The sequence below is a fragment of the Dysidea avara genome, chromosome 2 (genome assembly GCF_963678975.1).
Source record: "Dysidea avara chromosome 2, odDysAvar1.4, whole genome shotgun sequence".
Lineage (NCBI taxonomy): Eukaryota > Metazoa > Porifera > Demospongiae > Dictyoceratida > Dysideidae > Dysidea > Dysidea avara.
Window position 1 is genome coordinate 34,462,123 of NC_089273.1, and position 19,338 is coordinate 34,481,460.

At 36.9% G+C, this 19,338-nt stretch overlaps 1 protein-coding gene across 2 annotated transcripts in view; it reads left to right on the forward strand.

Moving 5' to 3' along the window:
• Positions 1-19,338, forward strand: part of LOC136247139 (uncharacterized) — a 142,643-nt gene that overhangs the window by 76,465 nt on the left and 46,840 nt on the right. Inside the window, exons 4-7 of one of the 2 annotated variants that reach the window (XM_066038765.1) lie at positions 9,855-9,911; positions 11,397-11,660; positions 14,303-14,377; positions 14,605-14,691. In XM_066038765.1, the coding sequence (XP_065894837.1) occupies positions 9,855-9,911; positions 11,397-11,660; positions 14,303-14,377; positions 14,605-14,691 (483 nt within the window). The remainder of the gene's footprint in view (positions 1-9,854; positions 9,912-11,396; positions 11,661-14,302; positions 14,378-14,604; positions 14,692-19,338) is intronic. The other variant, XM_066038766.1, reaches the window with a different exon arrangement.

Genomic DNA, 19,338 nt, shown 5'->3' on the forward strand with positions numbered 1-19,338 from the left:
TATTCTGACTAACTAACTAACTGATGCCTTCAGCCAAGCATAACTCGACAATGGGTAAGGCTACGGGCTTGATTTTTTCACTGTTCAATGTTGCTTCATCCCGAGACATGCCTTTTCATCAACTGCAGTACGTACAATGCACGTATCATGGACTTACGTACCTTTGTCCTCCTTTGTGTTTCAGTTCTTTTAGCTGATGACACAAGGTGTCAATTTGTGACAGCGTGACATGGCTTCTCTTGGCTGTGTCATGCTTTTCACCCACATTTTCCATAGCAACTGGATTCATTGCAAAAAAGTTTCTTTTACCGTTCTTCATTTGTAACGCTGTGTAATGAATGGGGCAGAGTTACAAATGAAGCACAATGGCCACCTCACTTTTCAATATGTATTTGATTATTGGAGCACACATTTTATAGATGCAAGACTATTTTATGGAATGCCCGATGTCATTGTTTCTTTTGATGTGGTACATGTGGATTCAGTAGTCATAATTATGTTATTTAAAAAGTAAACAAACATGTAGAAGGAAAAATTAGGAGTTTTAAGCTGGATTAAGTATCAAAGAAGAAAAAAGCAGGGAAACAAAGGAACAGCTGAAAGTTGCAAAACAAGGGAGGCTGTCTATACCTGCAAATAATTATAGTAGTGTACATGTAATCTCTAATTCAGTTATGGTTATAGACTGAAGAGTAGGGATTAGATGTCCACTAGTATATTGCAGGTATAGGTAATCTCCCTTGTTTCACAACTTTCAGCTGTACCCTTGTTTCTCTGCTTTTTCCTTCTATTATCCCTAATCCAGCTTAAAATTCCAAATTTTTCTATCTACTTGTCTACTTGAACTAGCTACGATGAAGGAATGTCAAGGGAGAGAAGTGCTGATGATACTTTGTAGGACCACTTAGCAGGTGTGGTAGAGTTAGTAGGTGGTTACAGGGAATGGATGCCCCTACTGAGTAGATGAACCGGTGCCATGACAGTTTACGATCTGCACAAGTACGAGTCAATGCAAGACATCTATAGGTTCAGTAGTAAATTTCATTATGAGTTGAAAGTATCCTTTTGTGTGGCACATGATGCAGCAGTCTCACAGTTGATACAGCATCATAGCTGGAGACTATTATGGAGTGATTGAAGACTGATGAGCTATTCTATATCTAATCCAAAACAACTAAGCTGTAAAAAAAGAGTGTGGCCCCCCAAAAAGGCTATGGTGAAAGAAGATGTGAAATCCAAGGTGGCTGCCAAGAAATGGCTGTTATGGTAGGTTAATGGTAAAAATTGTAATAACAACAATTCAGGTGAATTTGGTACCGCTCAGTCTTGGCACAAAATCCACCTGAATTGTCGTTATTAAATTTTTTACCATTAACCTACCACCACAGCCATTTCTTGGACACCACCTTGGATTTTACATATTTTTTCACCATAGCCTTTTTGAGGACCGCAATCTTATTTTACAGCTTGGCTGTTTTGGATTAGATTTCACTTCTTTTTATATTTATATACCCCTAAGCTTTGGGGCTTTATTAACCTATCTTTTTTCTTTACCACAGGAAGATGAAAATTTGAAGATTTTAAATACTTTAAATAATTCTGATTTTATCAGTAAATGTATAATTTATATAATATAACATATAATACATATAAATTATTTATTATTCCCTATGGATATCTTATGATCTCTCTACCGGGTGACTTGAAATGTAGCTGAACTCTTTACAGGGTGATTTGCTTGTAGATGAACTCCCTACAGGTGATTTGTTTCTAGCTGATCTCTCTACAGGGTGACTTGTTTCTAGCTGATCTTTCCTTTTTCTAGCCGATCTCTCTACAGGGTAACTTGTTCACACAGTAGTTGAACTCTCTAAAGGGTGACTTGTTTGTAGCTGAACTCTCTACATGTTGGTTTCTTTGTAGCTGAATACTCTTCAAGGAGATTTGTTTGCAGCTGAACTCTCTACATGGTGGTTTCTTTGTAGCTGAACTCTCTACAAGGTAACTTCTTCTAGCTGACTTGTTTGTAGCTGATCTCTCTATAGGGTGATTTGTTTGCAGCTGAACTCTCTACATGGTGGTTTCTTTGTAGCTGAACTCTCTACAAGGTAACTTCTTCTAGCTGATCTCTCTACAGGACGAGTTGTTTGTAGCTGAATTCTCTTCAGGGTGGTTTGTTTGCAACTGAACTCTCTACATTGTGGTTTCTTTGTAGCTAAACTCTCTACAAGGTGACTTCTAGGTGAACTTCTCTTCGGTGTGACTTCTAATAATTAGGCCACACCAACTCACCCTTAGTTTCTGCACCCGCCCGCATGGAAAACTTGGAACCCCAGTTTATGAGGTCTATTTTACCTAGTAAAAACCAAGGTCAGTGATTTTTAAACACTGTAAAAGATCGAGATACTCTAATAGAGCAGTCACACTGTTGGAACATTCAGGTATTTATGCTGTATTACTAAATTAGTTTTATTATAGCAGTGAGTTTCTGTTAGCTACCAGTATAACTTTGTACAGTATGTAACATTAACCACTAATATAACTAGCTCTAGTGATTAGTCTAGTAACTCTTCTATGGTTTGTTTGTAGTCTAGTAACTCTGTATTCTATAGTGAAGTTACAGCTATTAAAATTTCATCAAAAATTAGACCAATTTTACATAGGAAAAAATGGCACCAAAGGGAAAATTAGCTAGTCATTTCTACATTTTAATAAAACTAGACTAACTCAAATTGTTCATATAAGCCACTAAAACCATTCTTAACAAATCTACAGGTAAGAAGTTTGACATAGTGCTTTTAACCATGTATCAAACTTACAACCGGGAAAATTGCTGTTTCTGAAACCTTTGCTTAAATCTAGGGCAATTCCTTCAGTAATCCCATTTAGACCAATGATTTCCATTAAAATCTATTGTATCATTTCAGTATACAGCCCTATCTTATCACACAGCTGTCCAATGCAAATATCCATCCATTCAATGACACTACAAAGCACATAAACTGGATTGCGGAGCTAGTATGCACATTGCTCAGCTCAACTACGTTACAAATATATTTAAAACAACTTAATACACTCAACTGAAGTGCGTACATTAGAAAAATATAGCGTTATATTGCATACAACCAGTAAAATAGGTTATATATATATAAACACCTGCTATACTAACCATACCTTGCATTTGTGGCTTGTACATTTGTCAAATTTGAAATCAGCACTATTGAAAACCTACGAAACCATGAAGACCCCTCAAATCCAGCTGTAATGCTGCGGAAACACCATCAAACTGAAACAACTAGCTAGTGCCATGACCATAATACATTTTGTCTCTAATAATCTGAAGCCTAAATTTTAATATATTTTTGACTTTGAAATACGATAACTTCATAATTACAAAACAAATTAAGTTCAATTAAACTATATCTAATCCAAAACAGCCAAGCTGTAAAAAAAAGTGCGGCCCTGAGAAAGGCTATGGTGAAAAAAGATGTGAAATCCAAGGTGGCGGCCAAGAAATGGCTGTGATGGTAGGTTAATGGTAAAAAATTTAATAACAACAATTCAGGTGAATTTGGTGCCACTTGGTCTTGGCACAAAATTCACTTGAATTGTCGTTATTAAATTTTTTACCATTAACCTACCATCACAGCCATTTCTTGGCCGCCACCTTGGATTTCACATCTTTTTTCACCATAGCCTTTCTCAGGGCCGCACTCTTTTTTTACAGCTTGGCTGTTTTGGATTAGATTTCACTTCTTTTTGTATTTGTATACCCCAAAGCTGGCCTATGGCCGGCTTTAGGTCTTTTTAACCTGTCATTTTTTCTTTACTACAGGAAGAAGAAAAGATGAAGCAGGGTGATATCTTTGTAGCTGACCTCTCTGCAAGGTGATCCTTCTAGCTGATCTCTCTACCGGATGACTTATTTGTAGCTGAACTATCTACAGGGTGATTTGTTTGTAGCTGAATTCTCTACAGGGCGATTTGTTTGCAGCTAAACTGTTGAACTCTCTACAATGTAACTTCTTCTAGCTGAACTCTCTACGGGTGGCTTGTTTCTAGCTGAACTCTCTACAGGGTGATTTGTTTGTAGCTGAACTCTCTACAAGGTAACTTCTTCTAGCTGATCTCTCTACAGGGTGATTTGTTTGTAGCTGAACGATCTACAAGGTAACTTCTTCTAGCTGATCTCTCTACAGGGAGATTTGTTTGTAGCTGAACTCTCTACAGGGCAATTTGTTTGCAGCTGAACTCTCTACATGGTAGTTTCTTTGTAGCTGAACTCTCTACAGTGTGACTTCTTCTAGCTGAACTCTCTACAGGGTGACTTGTTTCTAGCTGATCTCTCTACAGTGTAACTTGTTTCTAGCTGAACTCTCTACAGGGTGATTTGTTTGTAACTGAATTCTCTACAAGGTAACTTCTTCTAGCTGATCTTTCTACAGGGTGATTTGTTTGTCTCTACAGGGCAATTTGTTTGCAGCTGAACTCTCTACATGGTAGTTTCTTTGTAGCTGAACTCTCTACAATGTAACTTCTTCTAGCTGAACTCTCTACAGGGTGACTTGTTTCTAGCTGAACTTTCTACTGGTGATTTGTTTGCAGCTGAACTCTCTTACATGGTGGTTTCTTTGTAGCTGAACTCTCTACAAGGTAACTTCTTCTAGCTGGTCTCTCTACAGGGCAATTTGTATGTAGCTGAATTCTCTACAGGGTGATTTGTTTGCAGCTGAACTCTCTACATGATGGCTTCTTTGTAGCTGAACTCTCTATTAGGTACCTTCTTCTGGCTGATCTGACTACAGGGTGACTTGTTTGTAGCTGAATTCCCTAATAACTTGCAATGTAATATAACTGTGTAAATTATACATGCAGCTGAATGCTTTATTAGGGTGACTGTTCTATTAGAGTATCTCGCATTTGTTGCACGTAGTTTCCTTTCGAATCATAACTCAGTGATTTGTAATCCGATTCTTCTGTACTACTGCAAGAACTTTCTATGATCATTATTCCAGCTACATACTGATTTTCAGCTCGTTGCTCTAAGCGGTTTGCCTGGTAGACACGAAAACTAATAGTTTTTTATTCATAAAAATCGATCGCGTAATTTTGACACCGGTTGGGTTTTGTGTCATATCTTCGTGGTCTTTATCCCAATTCTTTTCAAACCACAAAAAGGCACTCCTACGATGGTTGCTCCATCTACATATCAATTTTCAACTGATTCCTCCAAGGGGTTTACCCTGTAGGCGTGACAGACCTTCGACCTTATTTTACGCAAATAATCTGTAATAACTCCGTGAATGTTCATCAGATTCCTACCAAAGTTGGTACGGAGATCCGCCTTAATGAGCCCTTTAAGTGTGCCAAATTTCAGCCCGATCCGAGCACGCATTCGTGTTTTATGGCGAATGTTGCGAAGTGTGCGAAATGAAGAAGATGAAGAAGAAAAAAACCAAGAAATTAAAACGAAATTTTGTTCGCTCGTATCTCGGAAATGGCTGGAGCGATTTTCTTCAAATTTGGTATGTAGACTCCCCTAACTGGGCGACACGTCTCTAGCAAATTTGGTTCCAATCGGATAAGGGATCACAGAGCTATATAGGTGTGAAAATTGCGTTTTCTTTCTTCCTGTTAATATACTCACGGTGTGGCGCGCCGGCTTCTTGGGCCGCACGACACACTATCGTGTGTCTTGATTTAGAAGCGCAAACATCCAGGAACGAAATTTCACTTAGTGATAACTTGTTGAAAGTAAGTATTGGTTGTTAAAGAAAACTATACAGCATTGTACTAAAATACGAAGTTGGATATCACTACTAAAATGGTTGATCTACCCACAAAACGATTTTCAACTCATTCCATGAAGCGGTTTACCCTGTAGGCGTGACAACAAATTGATCTTGTTTTGTATGAATAATTGTTCATAAATCCTAACGGCTCTTCGCACATTTGATACTATGATTCATCTTTGGACTGTCTGTTTCTGTGTGCCAAATTTCAAGGCGATCGGAGTACGTGTTTGCGTTTTATAGCAATTTTTGTAACTGTGTGAAAATACGAAAAAAAACCAAAACTTTGGCTGCTTGTAACTCGGAAATGACTTTACCGAATTCCTTCAAATTTGGAATGTGAATCCCCTAGCTGGTAGGCAACTCTGCAGCAAATTTGGTTCCAATTAGGTAAAGTATCACCGAGATAGAAAAGTGTGAAAATACCCACGGTGTGGCGCGCCTGCTTCTTGGGCCGCATGACACACTATCGTGTGTCTTGATGCATACAAATAAGAGTTATAACTATAGCTACCCATACCATACACTTGAAAACAACAGTTTGATGAATGCATGTATGAACCTACACAGGTAGTTTGCTGGACTAGGTGTACAGGTAAATGGGCTTGCCCGTGCATCATGCTTGGGTTAGATACACCCCTGAGAAAGGGGCAAATAAATAGAAACCTTCCATAACCAAGGAAACCAATGTTGTGTTGAACTAAGTAGCGAGATATGGTAGCTAATATAACTTAACTAATGCATTGAAGGAATTAGAAGCTGAATCAGTATAATGTCCTATGAGTGAAACATTATGAGTTGCTGCTTTGGATTCAACCTTTAACATTACAGCATATAAATGAGATGTAGTAACACAAGAAGTTTCCTCTGGAAAAGACCCTAGCGTTAATTCAGGTGATTTGTCTGTTGTTTCATCTAATAAATTAATAAGCTTCAGTAACATAATTTCTTTTTGCTCTAACAGACAAAACATAAGCTTGAGCTTGTTCTCTTGATTACAAGGTTACAAGGCTCTGGGAACAGTCTAACATTAGCAGAAAATGCTTCTCCTATTATATACTCATTTTCATACAATTCAATTGTATGGATTACCCTAGTACCTTCCATGCTATTTTGATAAGGCTTGCACTGCTGTGAAGCCTTCCTGGTATAGCCACAAAGGAAGAACATTCCTTTGCTCACAACCTCTGAGCTTGACAATGTCAACCCCATTATTGGAACCATTGTAATATATATCTTTTCTCCTAATCTGTTGCTAAGTGGTATTCCTAAATTTCTAGCCTGATCACCAGCATGGAAGGATTTATCATTTACTTTCTTTCCAAGCCAACTAACTCTTAAGAAATTAAGATCAATCTGTGACAGTTTGCTTTCATTAAAGAGTTTAAGTAGCTGCTCTATAAAGGGTCGCACAGTAGTATTTTGTTTCCAACTATTAAGAAATCTCTTATTTTCGTTTTCAAGCTGTAATGCTTTTTTTGTTTTGCACTTTGTGTTTTTCTGTTCTGTCCTGCAAAGCTAGATCTATGTGCTCTTTGCTGCAAAGCTTATGACTTATACCATGCTGTGTTGCTCTATTCTGTATTTTTCAATTTTAAGGCACGTCAAAGCTTGTGCAGCAACTGACTATTTTTGCCATGTTGTAAATGTTCACATAGATCACAAACATATGGGTGGGGCCCTGATTTTAGTGCTTTGCCTTTGCAAGCTCCCAGTAGAGCTAAATGCAGTGCATGAATGGTAGAGTTGTAAGTAGTGGTGCCTATTGTAGCTGGTTCATTGCACACTCTGTAATAACAAGGCATATCAGCAGTACTTTGAAGCATGCCTGCTGTATCATGATGTTTTTTTCTTCCATTCAGTGTATTTTGTGCAACATTCACAACCTACAGTTACTTATTTTCCATTTGGGTGTTTACACATGTACCTATCCTTCGGCCATCAGTCCACAACTTTACGATACTTGTTGCACCAGAATTACCATCTGACTAAACTCTTCTTGTGTGGCTTTTATTTTATCAGCTAGGACCATTTCATAGACTTACTGTAGATATATAAGGTGGCAATTTTTCAAACTGAGCAGGTTAATATTATTTGCTATAATAAATGCTCTCATTGTGAATTATACATGGATGTTTATCTCAGACGAATTTTTAAAGCTATACATTTTCACCTTTACATTAATGCAAATTATAGGTTATAGCCAATGTCAAACATAGCTAGGATGCTTTGAAAATTAGCCCACTGACATCACTGCTTACATCAGGTTAATTTGTACAGTTTCATGTTGATTCACCAATAAATATAATATTTACAGTACTCAATGCATGTGACTACATTAATTAATTGTTGCTAGAAGTAGAACAGTGAAAGTGTGATGTTATATCTGCTTCACCTTGTGTCTCCTCTGCTCACAGGCCGTTTCGATGATCAAGTTGGATTTCACAGTTTTCATGTGGTGGTTGATGATGCATGCTTAAATAGATCTTTTAAACAAATTGCACTATCAACATTTGATAGAATCAGTTATAGCATCTATATTATATAGTGGCTGGTCTTCTACGTTCTCCTCTTTAATGCACTTTCCCAACACTATCCAGATCCATGTTAATTCATCAATTTCTTTTCTCTTCTGTGTGAATATGCGTATTGTATATTATATTATGATAATAAACCACTGTATATACCTGTTTGGCTTTCTTTGGAGACTGTCCACCACTGATTACTACTGTGTTTCAACAGATCCAGTGGCTCTGAGTGTCCAGCTCTTATCATCAACACCTCCAAACACTCCTCAATGTGAAATGTTCTTAAATGAACTGCATCAGATACATTGTTAGCCACTTCACAAGCTACTTCTAAAAATGACACCAACACTGTATGTAGGGCTCCATCACTTTCAATCGTTATCTGTTGGTAAAGAGCATAAACTAGGTAAGTCGTGCAATTAGCTATATCTTAGTTATAGCTACCATGTATGAGCTTGTGCAGTAGCCTATTAGCTGGCATAGGTTTCAGCTGTGTATACCTATAGCTATTCATCACTATAATCGCATCAGTGGAAAAGGACAGAGGTTAGTTGGGAATTAATCAAAGACCACCTAGATGGACAAATGAATAAACAATGACATCAGTTGTTTACAGTTAGTGTTTCCCACACATCTTTGTAAGGCTGCATGATTAATATTTGATAAGTCAATGCATCTTACACCGACACTGCTAACTAACTAGTACAAGACATATGCTGCAATGCATGAAGTTATATAGCTCATAGCTATAAGGAACAATTTGCATACTAATTTTTGCATACTAATTTAGCTATTATGCACTTCCTTGCTTTGCCAGCAAGCTTGTCAATGTACCACATTCTTCATTTAAACCCTTTCTGAGCTATGTCAGGAAACAGCTGGATCAAATCAGCCTCTACTCTCTTGCGGGTGTAATCTGTGATTTTGTTGACATCAAACCTCCATATGTTCACAACGGTACTTGCTGCACCGACATGCAGACAAATCACTACTCTCTCCTGGTGCTTTCAATCGAGCTATATGTGATCTTGTGAGCTAGTCTAGAAGCATGTGCCTGCTGGCTAGCTGTGACACTTGATTGCTCACAAAATTATCACTATTGTACATACGTATGTATTGAGTTATTAAGCATTGTTGTATGGTAATGAACTTTATTATAGTACTTTAATAGTTGTAGAGAGCTATATAACTAGTTCACTACTCTTTTCTTGACTTGATACTTGATCCATCGGCAGGTGTTAATTATTCCCAATTATTTTGATTATTCCATTTCACTACTTACTGTATCTTAATTGGTGGATCCCTTGACTCAAAACACTTCCAATAAATTGTACTTTGATTCAATTGAAGTTCTACTTATGACCAACAGATTTAGGCCTTCAGAAATACATGAGTATGTATGTATGTGTGTATGTACGCATGTATTTATGTAATGTATGTATACATGTATGTAATGTAACATTTATAGTGCCATTGAGGGGATGGTGGAGTATACCTATAATTAATTAATTATATTGTTTAATGCTTGCATTAGATGAGGATTACAAACCAGATTCTCCTCCTCCACCATCTAGTGGAGCTCCCGCAGTTGGTATGTCACTTTAATTTGGTGTAAGATTATTTATAATCATGTAAAATTGGACTAAGGATTGTACTAATAAAGTACTGAAAAACAAAGAATCTTACTTTGTCTGCATGCACTTATAGTCATAATAGACATATTCAATCCCTTTATGTTTCAGCTATTGTACAACTGAAGTGGGAATTAAAAGTACTCTATATATAGTGGCATTATGGGTTTAGGTGCAAAAGAGATGTTGTTTCAATAACTTTTATTACTGTGTTCCCTTTTTACATAATTTATACTTTGCTTGAGAGTGATCAAAGTGCCAAAGCATACTGTATTTTCTATACAGTGTTAATTAGCTGTATAATTATATAGTATCTGCTCATACAGTACAGTTATGCAATTAATTGGGAAGATAAAGTACACTTTGTGTGAATGCAGAGATGCTTTGTGATTATGACAGGGCAGTTATTCTTCAAAAAGAAGATAAAGTTTGTATACTAACTTTATGGTATTTGCAGTAGTACATAGGCTCAATGGGTTTAGTTTACTTATAATAAGTGCCTTAGTTCCATATTGATTTTAGATAATCACTTCGTGAAGAGTTACTTAAAATTCTTTTTAAAAGCTGGCTTAGCTGTTTTTTTTTTGTTTTTTTTAACTACTGTAATTGCTTGCTTTTACATGAAAATCTTTGGTTGCAAGGTTGCAACAACCACTGTAGAATTATTGACTGCCAATACAATTAATTATCTAATCTATGAGCTTACAAGAAAACTGCACCACTAAACTTGTCTAGGCTTCAATGCTTAGTATCAGTATCAACATCAGTATTGGCAGATGATTTTATTATAAGTACTTGTATCAGAAGTATTATCATCTGCATAACATTGTTGATCTTATCAACTTGTTCTACTGTATAACTAGAAGTAGATTACATGAACTCGTACTAATGGTCAAAATTTTGAAGCAGTTTAGGTACTCAAGATAAACTATTAAATTTTTAAGCAAGACAATCAGGAAGTACAATATAGTATAATATATCTAAACCAAAACAGCCAAGCTGTAAAAAAAGAGTGCGGCCTCCAAGGTAAAAAAAGAGTGCGGCCTCCAAGGTGAAAAAAGATGTGAAATCCAAGGTGGCGGCCAAGAAATGGCTGTGATGGTAGGTTAATGGCAAAAATTTTAATCACAACAATTCAGGTGAATTTGGTGCAGCTTGGTCTTGGTACAAAATTCACCTGAATTGTCGTTATTAAAATTTTTACCGTTAATCTACCATCACAGCCATTTCTTGGCCACCACCTTGGATTTCACATCTTTTTTCACCTTGGAGGCCACACTCTTTTTTTACCTTGGAGGCCGCACTCTTTTTTTACAGCTTGACTGTTTTGGCTTTGATATTATTATACAGGTGTATGTGTACATATATATGGGTACATACATACGTACGACTATATTCTATCATGTGTACGTACTGTAAGAGCTATGTATTTACCATTTTGTTAGCTGATCAGATTGTTGATGCAAATGATATAAATGCAATTTGTATCAAACATTCTGTTATGTGGAGACAAATTGGTCTTAAGTTAGGCTTGCATGCCAGTGTACTTGATAACATACAAGCTGATTATCATGAGCAAAGGAAATGTTTTGAAGTCACTTTGAGCAAATGGATGAAGCTAGCTGGAAATAATGCAACGCGGGGTGTATTAGAACTTGCTATTACTAATGCAAATCATGAAGACTTGTCACTTGAAGCACGTTCAGAATGTAAGTTACAGATTTTGTACATACTTAAATGTATAATATAAGGACATTAATGTGTCATTGGAATAGTGCAGATACACAACAGGCAAGTGTGTATTATACATGAACCAAGAATATCATTTTCACACATCTGTAATTTGATAGTGCCTGATCATGAATGGAAATTAACCAGGTTTGCTGTGGAAACTTTCTCATGGTAAAGTACTTCCTGTTTAAATTAGAGATGAGATGTGTGCTTTTAAAGCTTGTCTTATTTTCTTCATTATTCATTTTTCTTCTTGATCTTCTTACATAATGTTATCTTGCACCCTTTAGAAAAATCACAATAACTTGCACATGCTTTAGCTGATTTATTTCAAATTGGAGGCTATAATGCAGCATATTTATAGTACAATTTTCAAGAGCAAAGAAAATATGAGCAGCTTTGAAAATTACATAAACGATTTGTTGTCATGCCTATAGGGTAATAATATACTTAACCAAATACCTTGAAAACCAGTCTGTACATGACGTAACATTGTAGTGTAAATCTTTTGTAGTTTAAATGTATTGTGAGTATTAGCTAAGGAGATATACTGCGAAAAGCAAAAGTGCAATAGTGATACTCTAATAGAACAGTCACCAAGAAGTAAAAAGTATGCATTAAAGATGTCAGAAAGTTTTCCCCAGGATTTTAACTAGGGACCTCCACATCTATGTATGCCAAAATCCTTTACCACTCTATCACACTGTAGTCAATTGCTGAAAGTTCTAATTTAGTACACTAGATGGTGAAAGTTTTTATGATCGTGAAGATCTACAGTATCAGTGGAAATTCTAGAACATTCTACATAGTGTGTATTACAGCAAAAATGGTTAGTTACCATTCAGGCACTATATATCAAGCTATGGATACATGAAAATGGTATTACCTTGATTTTGTAAAACAAGCTGCAAAATACATGAGTCCTGAAATACACTCTTGCATGTCATATGCCTGCGCCGCCTGTACTTGGCGGCACTACACTACTGCTGCATGTGTGTCTTGATATAGCTTATTTTGCAGTACTCTGATAGGAATGATTTTGAAGCCTTGCTTACATATGTGTAGGGAAATTAGAAAATTTGTGTTTGAGGTCATAAAAATAAAAGCCTATGAAGCAATGGAGGTCATCTACACCTGCAGCTATACTAATAGGTATTTAATTCCTAATATACAGACAGCGTATAGCCAAAACCAAAGTAGGGATTAAATTTCCATTAGCATAGCTGCAGGTGTAGCTGACCTGCCTTGTTTTGCTGCTTTTTATTTCTATGACCCCTAAAATTTTAAATGTTTCCTCACACTTGTTTGTTTACTTTTTTGGCTGGTTAACCAATGCATACCTGAAAAAACAGTTGGACATACCAACTATAGCAACTTAACAAGTATCCTGACCATCAATTAATACCGGAATCATTGTGGCTATTTTGCTTCATTTTCAACTTGCTAACAAACAAACTAACACAAACAATTTTCAAACAAATAAATATCTAAAGAAGCACCTCTGCAATCAAGTACACAGCTGTAAATGCATGACCTGACTACTGTGAAGTGGCCATTTCACTTCATTTAAAAGTATATTTTACCCATTATATTAATGTTACAAACAAAGAACAGTACAAGAAGCACCTCTGCAATCAATCCAGTCACTATGGAAATTATGAATGATTATTTTGTGTACTGAAACCACTAAAGTCACATGTTACAAAAGTCAACACCTGCATGGTAAAGAAATCAAGCCCATAGCATTAACCATGGCTGAGTTATGCTTGGCTGAATGCAGTCAGTCATTCAGTAAGTAGTTAGTTAGTTAATCAGTAAATTCATTTTAATAGGAATCTTCATAGAAACTTATTGAAAGGGTGTGGGTTCACTCTGAAAGCATTTTTGGACTTAGTTATGCCTAACCAGTACTGCCAAGCTGTTTTGAAGGAGCTGTTTTTGAATGATATAGTTGGGCAAGTAAGAATTTCATGATCCCTACTATACAGTACTACTATACAGATAATGATCTCCTATCAGAAGCTCCTAGCTGTTACTTATAGCTAGCAATCACATGCACTAAACTACAAGTAGTATAGTAAATCTCACAAATTATTTCTGCAAAAATTGTAGGTGCATGTACCTCTTAATCAGAGTCTATAAATAGAGTTAGGTTTTAACTCTGCCTATTTTGCATGATGCAGAATGAGATAGTGTGCAAACATAGTGAAAATTAGATTGACAGCTATGAGTTAAAGATTGATATACTCTAATAGAACAGTCACCGCATGTTGAAATATCATAATAGAACGTTCACAGGTGCATTAGATATTCTAATAGTAGAACAGTCAAGACATAATTTTATACGAGCATATTTGGAGCAAGGACACAACTGCGCATAACCGGAGCATGATAGGGGAGATTTTGGAACATTGCTCAAAAGCATAATAGACTCAGACCTAGTAAACTTGTACATAAGTGTTTGAGGTCCCACTTTATCTACTGCATGACTGAACTACAATGTCACCCTAGATGGAACAATGACAATACACTATATAACATTGCTCTATCAGTTTCGGTATGTGTATATATCTAACTGAAATAGTTTGTTCTGTATTACTTTATGTCAATATCTGTACAGCACTTAGGCAACCAGGGATGCAAACTTCAGCTAGTGTCCAAAGTCAACTAGGTGAACAGATACAGCCATCTTCTGGTAAGGACGCAAATACATGTTTTAAAAGCAACTTACATGCAATACATGTACAGTATGTATGTACTACTGTAATACAGTATTGTTGTATATTAGGATAAAGATTTGGTGAGCATAATAAGAAAAATTTTGGAACATTGCTCAAAAGCATAGTAGGCTCAGGCCTACAAAGCATCCAATGCTAATAAACTATATAGTTCTAGCTAAAAAGCAGGCACTCTTTTTCACAGGGCCCATACAACCAGTTGTAAGCATGACAACTCAAGTTCAGCAAAGTCATACTGATCAAGAGAATGAACAGTTAGAGCAACATAGTGGTAAGTGCTGCTCATGTTTACATGTACCCATTCAGTATACAGTATATGTACTTGTACTTCCTGTAATGATTCTGGAAATCAGTTTGTGAAATAACACTTAGGACATGTCAGGACACTGTAAAGTTGAGTGGTCGTCAAGTGATTTGTTCGAACATTTCAACTTTTGTTGTCTCTCCTTTCCTGCTTGTGTTTCTGCCAACTTGGATGTTTGTTTCAAGCATTGAGTCACCAATCTACACTGCACTGTACAACCAATCACTGCTCAGCCACTCACTTAAAAGATTTTCTGCAAAATGAATTTGCCTTAGTAGTATCTATGTGGTCATAATGCCATGTAATATAAAGTGTAAAGTCAAAATTGTAAGAGATGTACTGATATCTTTTTCATTCTTCTTAGCTTAAACTATAAAGTGAATGTACAGGTGAATAACACAAGTAAAAGCTACTAATAGCTATATATCAGGATTTTACTGCAATTAAGTTATATAGGTAACTGAGACTGTCACAAGCAGACTGGTGCAACATAGTAACCTGTTAACCTCACAGCTTACCTTGGGAATGCCTTTGTAGTCACCCCAAACGATTAAATCATATGTCTGGCCTTCCGCTAGCCTGATAGATAACACACATAATGTAAATTGTTTACAAAGAGTAGTTGGATATGGTCAGACAGACATCAGCAAAATACACTTTTACATTTTAATTTTCTTATCTATCGTTGTTCGCTTCCAGACCTAGATGTCATTTTTGCATAGTACTTACCCATTTATGAGTTCATGTGCAAAGGAGATACACAGTACTACAAGTACACAATTTTTTTGAAATTTTCAACTAGGGTAGGAACATAACACATCAATAAAAAGGGCTGAAACAAGCAGAAATGCACAGTAGGGTTGTAATGCTTCTAATTGTTTTTAATTACTGTAATTTAATATCATGCATTACTCCAGTTTGTTTTGGTCGTTTTTATCGATGTACTAATGTAATTTATTGCAATGCAATAAATTGAAGTTAACATGCCTTGGCGTGGGTGCAGAATGAATACAATGCAAATCTACGTACCATACCACAGTAAACGAAGCCAGCATCCTTTAGTGATAAACTAGCCTTTCAAGTAAAGTAAATTAAATTCACCAACACAGAATCCTTAAGTTGACTGTAAGGTCCATTAGAGAGGCATTGTATATTAGCAGTGCTAGCACCACAAACTGAAATCAACACTTTTGTTTCAGGTAAAAGTTGAACCAATCTTGTAGGATACATGAGACGTAATGATGTCACAATGATTCATTGTAATAAACTGGTTTGACAGGTTTGAGATCACAAGATCATGCCATAGTGCATGGCGTGTTCGCAGACAAAAAAATTTTTTTTCCATCCCTCCCTCCCACCCAAAACCATGCATTAAGTATATGTGCCAGTGCATATGTTGTTGTATGCGCTTTGTACGGTTGTATGTATCACTTAGTTACATTGTTTGCTTGGTTTGGTTGTTGTGTATCCAATTACTGATATTGAACTTAGATACTCATATATAGTTAAACAGCAACTGAGGACCAAGGGCAAGTGGATGAAGTGCTAATTATCTGTGCATGGCCAAACCAAACCAATTACACTAAAAGTTAACTTATATGATTATTCATTGGTTGCTGTTATCACATTGTGTTGCTTTGCATATATGGTGCATTGCTGTAATCTTGTATTAATTGGAACACATATTTGCTTCGTGGTCAACTGTAAATCTAGTTATGCCATATCCACAATGATTGTCGGCGTGGCTTGTACAAAAGTTATTACACCCTACTCCAACAATTTCCTCAGTTGCCCTTTCACCAAAGTACTTGTGTATAGATATCTGTATGAATGTTATTTGTGTTTTGTGCTGTTATGCATATCTAATCAAAAACAGCCAAGCTGTAAAAAAAGGTGCGGCCACCAAAAAGGCTATGGTGAAAAAAGATGTGAAATCCAAGGCGGCGGCCAAGAAATGGCTGTGATGGTAGGTTAATGGTAAAAATTTTAATAACGACAATTCAGGTGAATTTGGTGCCAAGACCAAGTGGCACAAAATTCACCTGAATTGTCGTTATTAAAATTTTTACCATTAACCTACCATCACAGCCATTTCTTGGCCGCCACCTTAGATTTCACATCTTTTTTCACCATAGCCATTTTGGGGGCCGCACCTTTTTTTACAGCTTGGCTGTTTTTGATTAGATATCACTTCTTTTTGCATTTGTATACTGCAAAGCCGGCCTATGGCTGGCTTTGGGGCTTTTTTAACCCATGTGTTTTTTTTTATTTACCACAGGAAGAAGAAACGAACTTATAGAAGATTTTTAATACTTCAATTATTTTTGATTTTATTATACAAATTAAATACATATCAAGACACACGGTAGTGTGTCGTGCGGCCCAAGAAGCCGGCGCGTAACACCCGTGAGTATATTGACAGGCGGGAAGAAAGAAAACGCAATTTTCGCACCTCCGTAGCTCTGTGCTTCCTTGATGAAACAAGACGATGTTTGCTGTGGACATGCCCTCCAACTACAGCACCCCACATTCCAAATTTGAGCGAAATCGCTTCACGAGTTCCCGAGATATGCGACTTCAAAAATTGGCTCCGTTTCTTGGTTTTTTTCTTCTTATTTTTCTTTTTCTTGTCGCACACTTACAAAAACTGCTATAAAACGCGAACACCACATCTGATTTCCTTGAAATTTGGCACACAGAAGGGAGATATAAAGGCGCATCTCGGTACCAACTTTGGCTGGAATACAATTAACAGGCAAAGAGTTATGAGCGATTATTCACGAAAAATAACACCAATATGTTGTCACGCCTACAGGGTTAACCGCGTATGGGAAGAAGCTGAAAATCGATGGGTGCATAGGTTAACTATTGAACCTCAAACCTTTTGTGGTTTGATAGAAATCGAGCTAAAAAACAGGAAGATACAACGAAAAAACCAACAGTGTGTAACAATTATGCAATCGAGATTAGCTAATAAAAAAACGACTGCTTGCCACGCCTACCAGATAAACCGCTTGGGGTAATACTTTGAAAATCGTTGTACAGATGGAGTAATCATCTTAGAAAGGATCATCAATGGTGTAGAAGAATCAGACTTAAACCTACGGAGTTATAACACGAAATCCAACTTGGTGCAGCAAGTGCGAGATCGAGATACTCTAATAGAGCAGTCATCCTAATAGAGCAGTCACCCTAAAGAGAATTCAAGCGATCAGCTAGAAACAAGAACCTGTATAGAGATCAGCTACACACAAGTCACCCTGTAGAGAGATCAGCTAGAAGAAGTTACCTTGAAGGGAGTTCATGCAACTATGGAAAGAGATAGTTCAGCTAGAAGAAATCACCTTGTAGAGTTCAACTACAAAGAAACCACCATGTAGAGAGTTCAGCTACAAACAAATCGCCCTGTGGAGAGATCAATAGAAGAAGTTACCTTGCAGAGAGTTCAGCTACAAAGAAACCATCATGTAGAGAGTTCAGCTACAAACAAATCTCCCTGTAGAGAGCTTAGCTAGAAGAAGTTACCTTGTAGAGAGTTTAGCTACAAAGAAACCATCATGTAGAGAGTTCATCTACAAACAAATCTCCCTGTAGAGAGCTTAGCTAGAAGAAGTTACCTTGTAGAGAGTTCAGCTTCAAACAAATCACCCTGTAGAAAGATCAGCTAGAAGAGGTCACCTTGTAGAGAGTTCAGTTACAAAGAAACCACCATGTAGAGAGCTCAGCTACAAACAAATCTCCCTGTAGAGAGATTAGCTAGAAGAAGTTACCTTGTAGAGAGTTCAGCTACAAAGAAACCATCATGTAGAGAGTTCAGCTTCAAACAAATCACCCTGTAGAAAGATCAGCTAGAAGAGGTCACCTTGTAGAGAGTTCAGTTACAAAGAAACCACCATGTAGAGAGCTCAGCTACAAACAAATCTCCCTGTAGAGAGATTAGCTAGAAGAAGTTACCTTGTAGAGAGTTCAGCTACAAAGAAACCATCATGTAGAGAGTTCAGCTACAAACAAATCTCCCTGTGGAGAGATTAGCTAGAAGAAGCTATCTTGTAGAGAGTTCAGCTACAAAGAAACCACCATGTAGAGAGTTAGTTACCTTGTAGAGACATCAGCTAGAAAAGTTACCCTGTAGAGAGTTCAGCAACAAAGAAACCATTCTGTAAAGAGCTCAGCTGCAAACAAATCACCTGTACAGAATTCAGCTACAAAAAAATCATCCTGTAGAGAGGTCAGCTAGAAGAAGTTACCTTGTAGATAGTTCAGCTACAAACAGATCTCCCTGTAGAGAGAAGAAATTACCTTGTTGAGAGTTCAGCCACAAAGAAACCATTCTGTAAAGAGCTCAGCTGCAAACAAATCACCCGTACAGAAGTCAGCTACAAACAAATCACCCTGTAGAGAGATTTGCTAGAAGAAATTACCTTGTAGATAGTTCAGCCACAAACAAATCACCCTGTAGAAAGATCAGTTAGAAGAAGTTACCTTGTAGAGAGTTCAGCTACAAAGAAACCATTCTGTAAAGAGCTCAGCTGCAAACAAATCACCTGTACAGAAGTCAGCTACGAACAAATCACCCTTTAGAGAGATCAGCAAGAAGAAGTTACCTTGTAGATA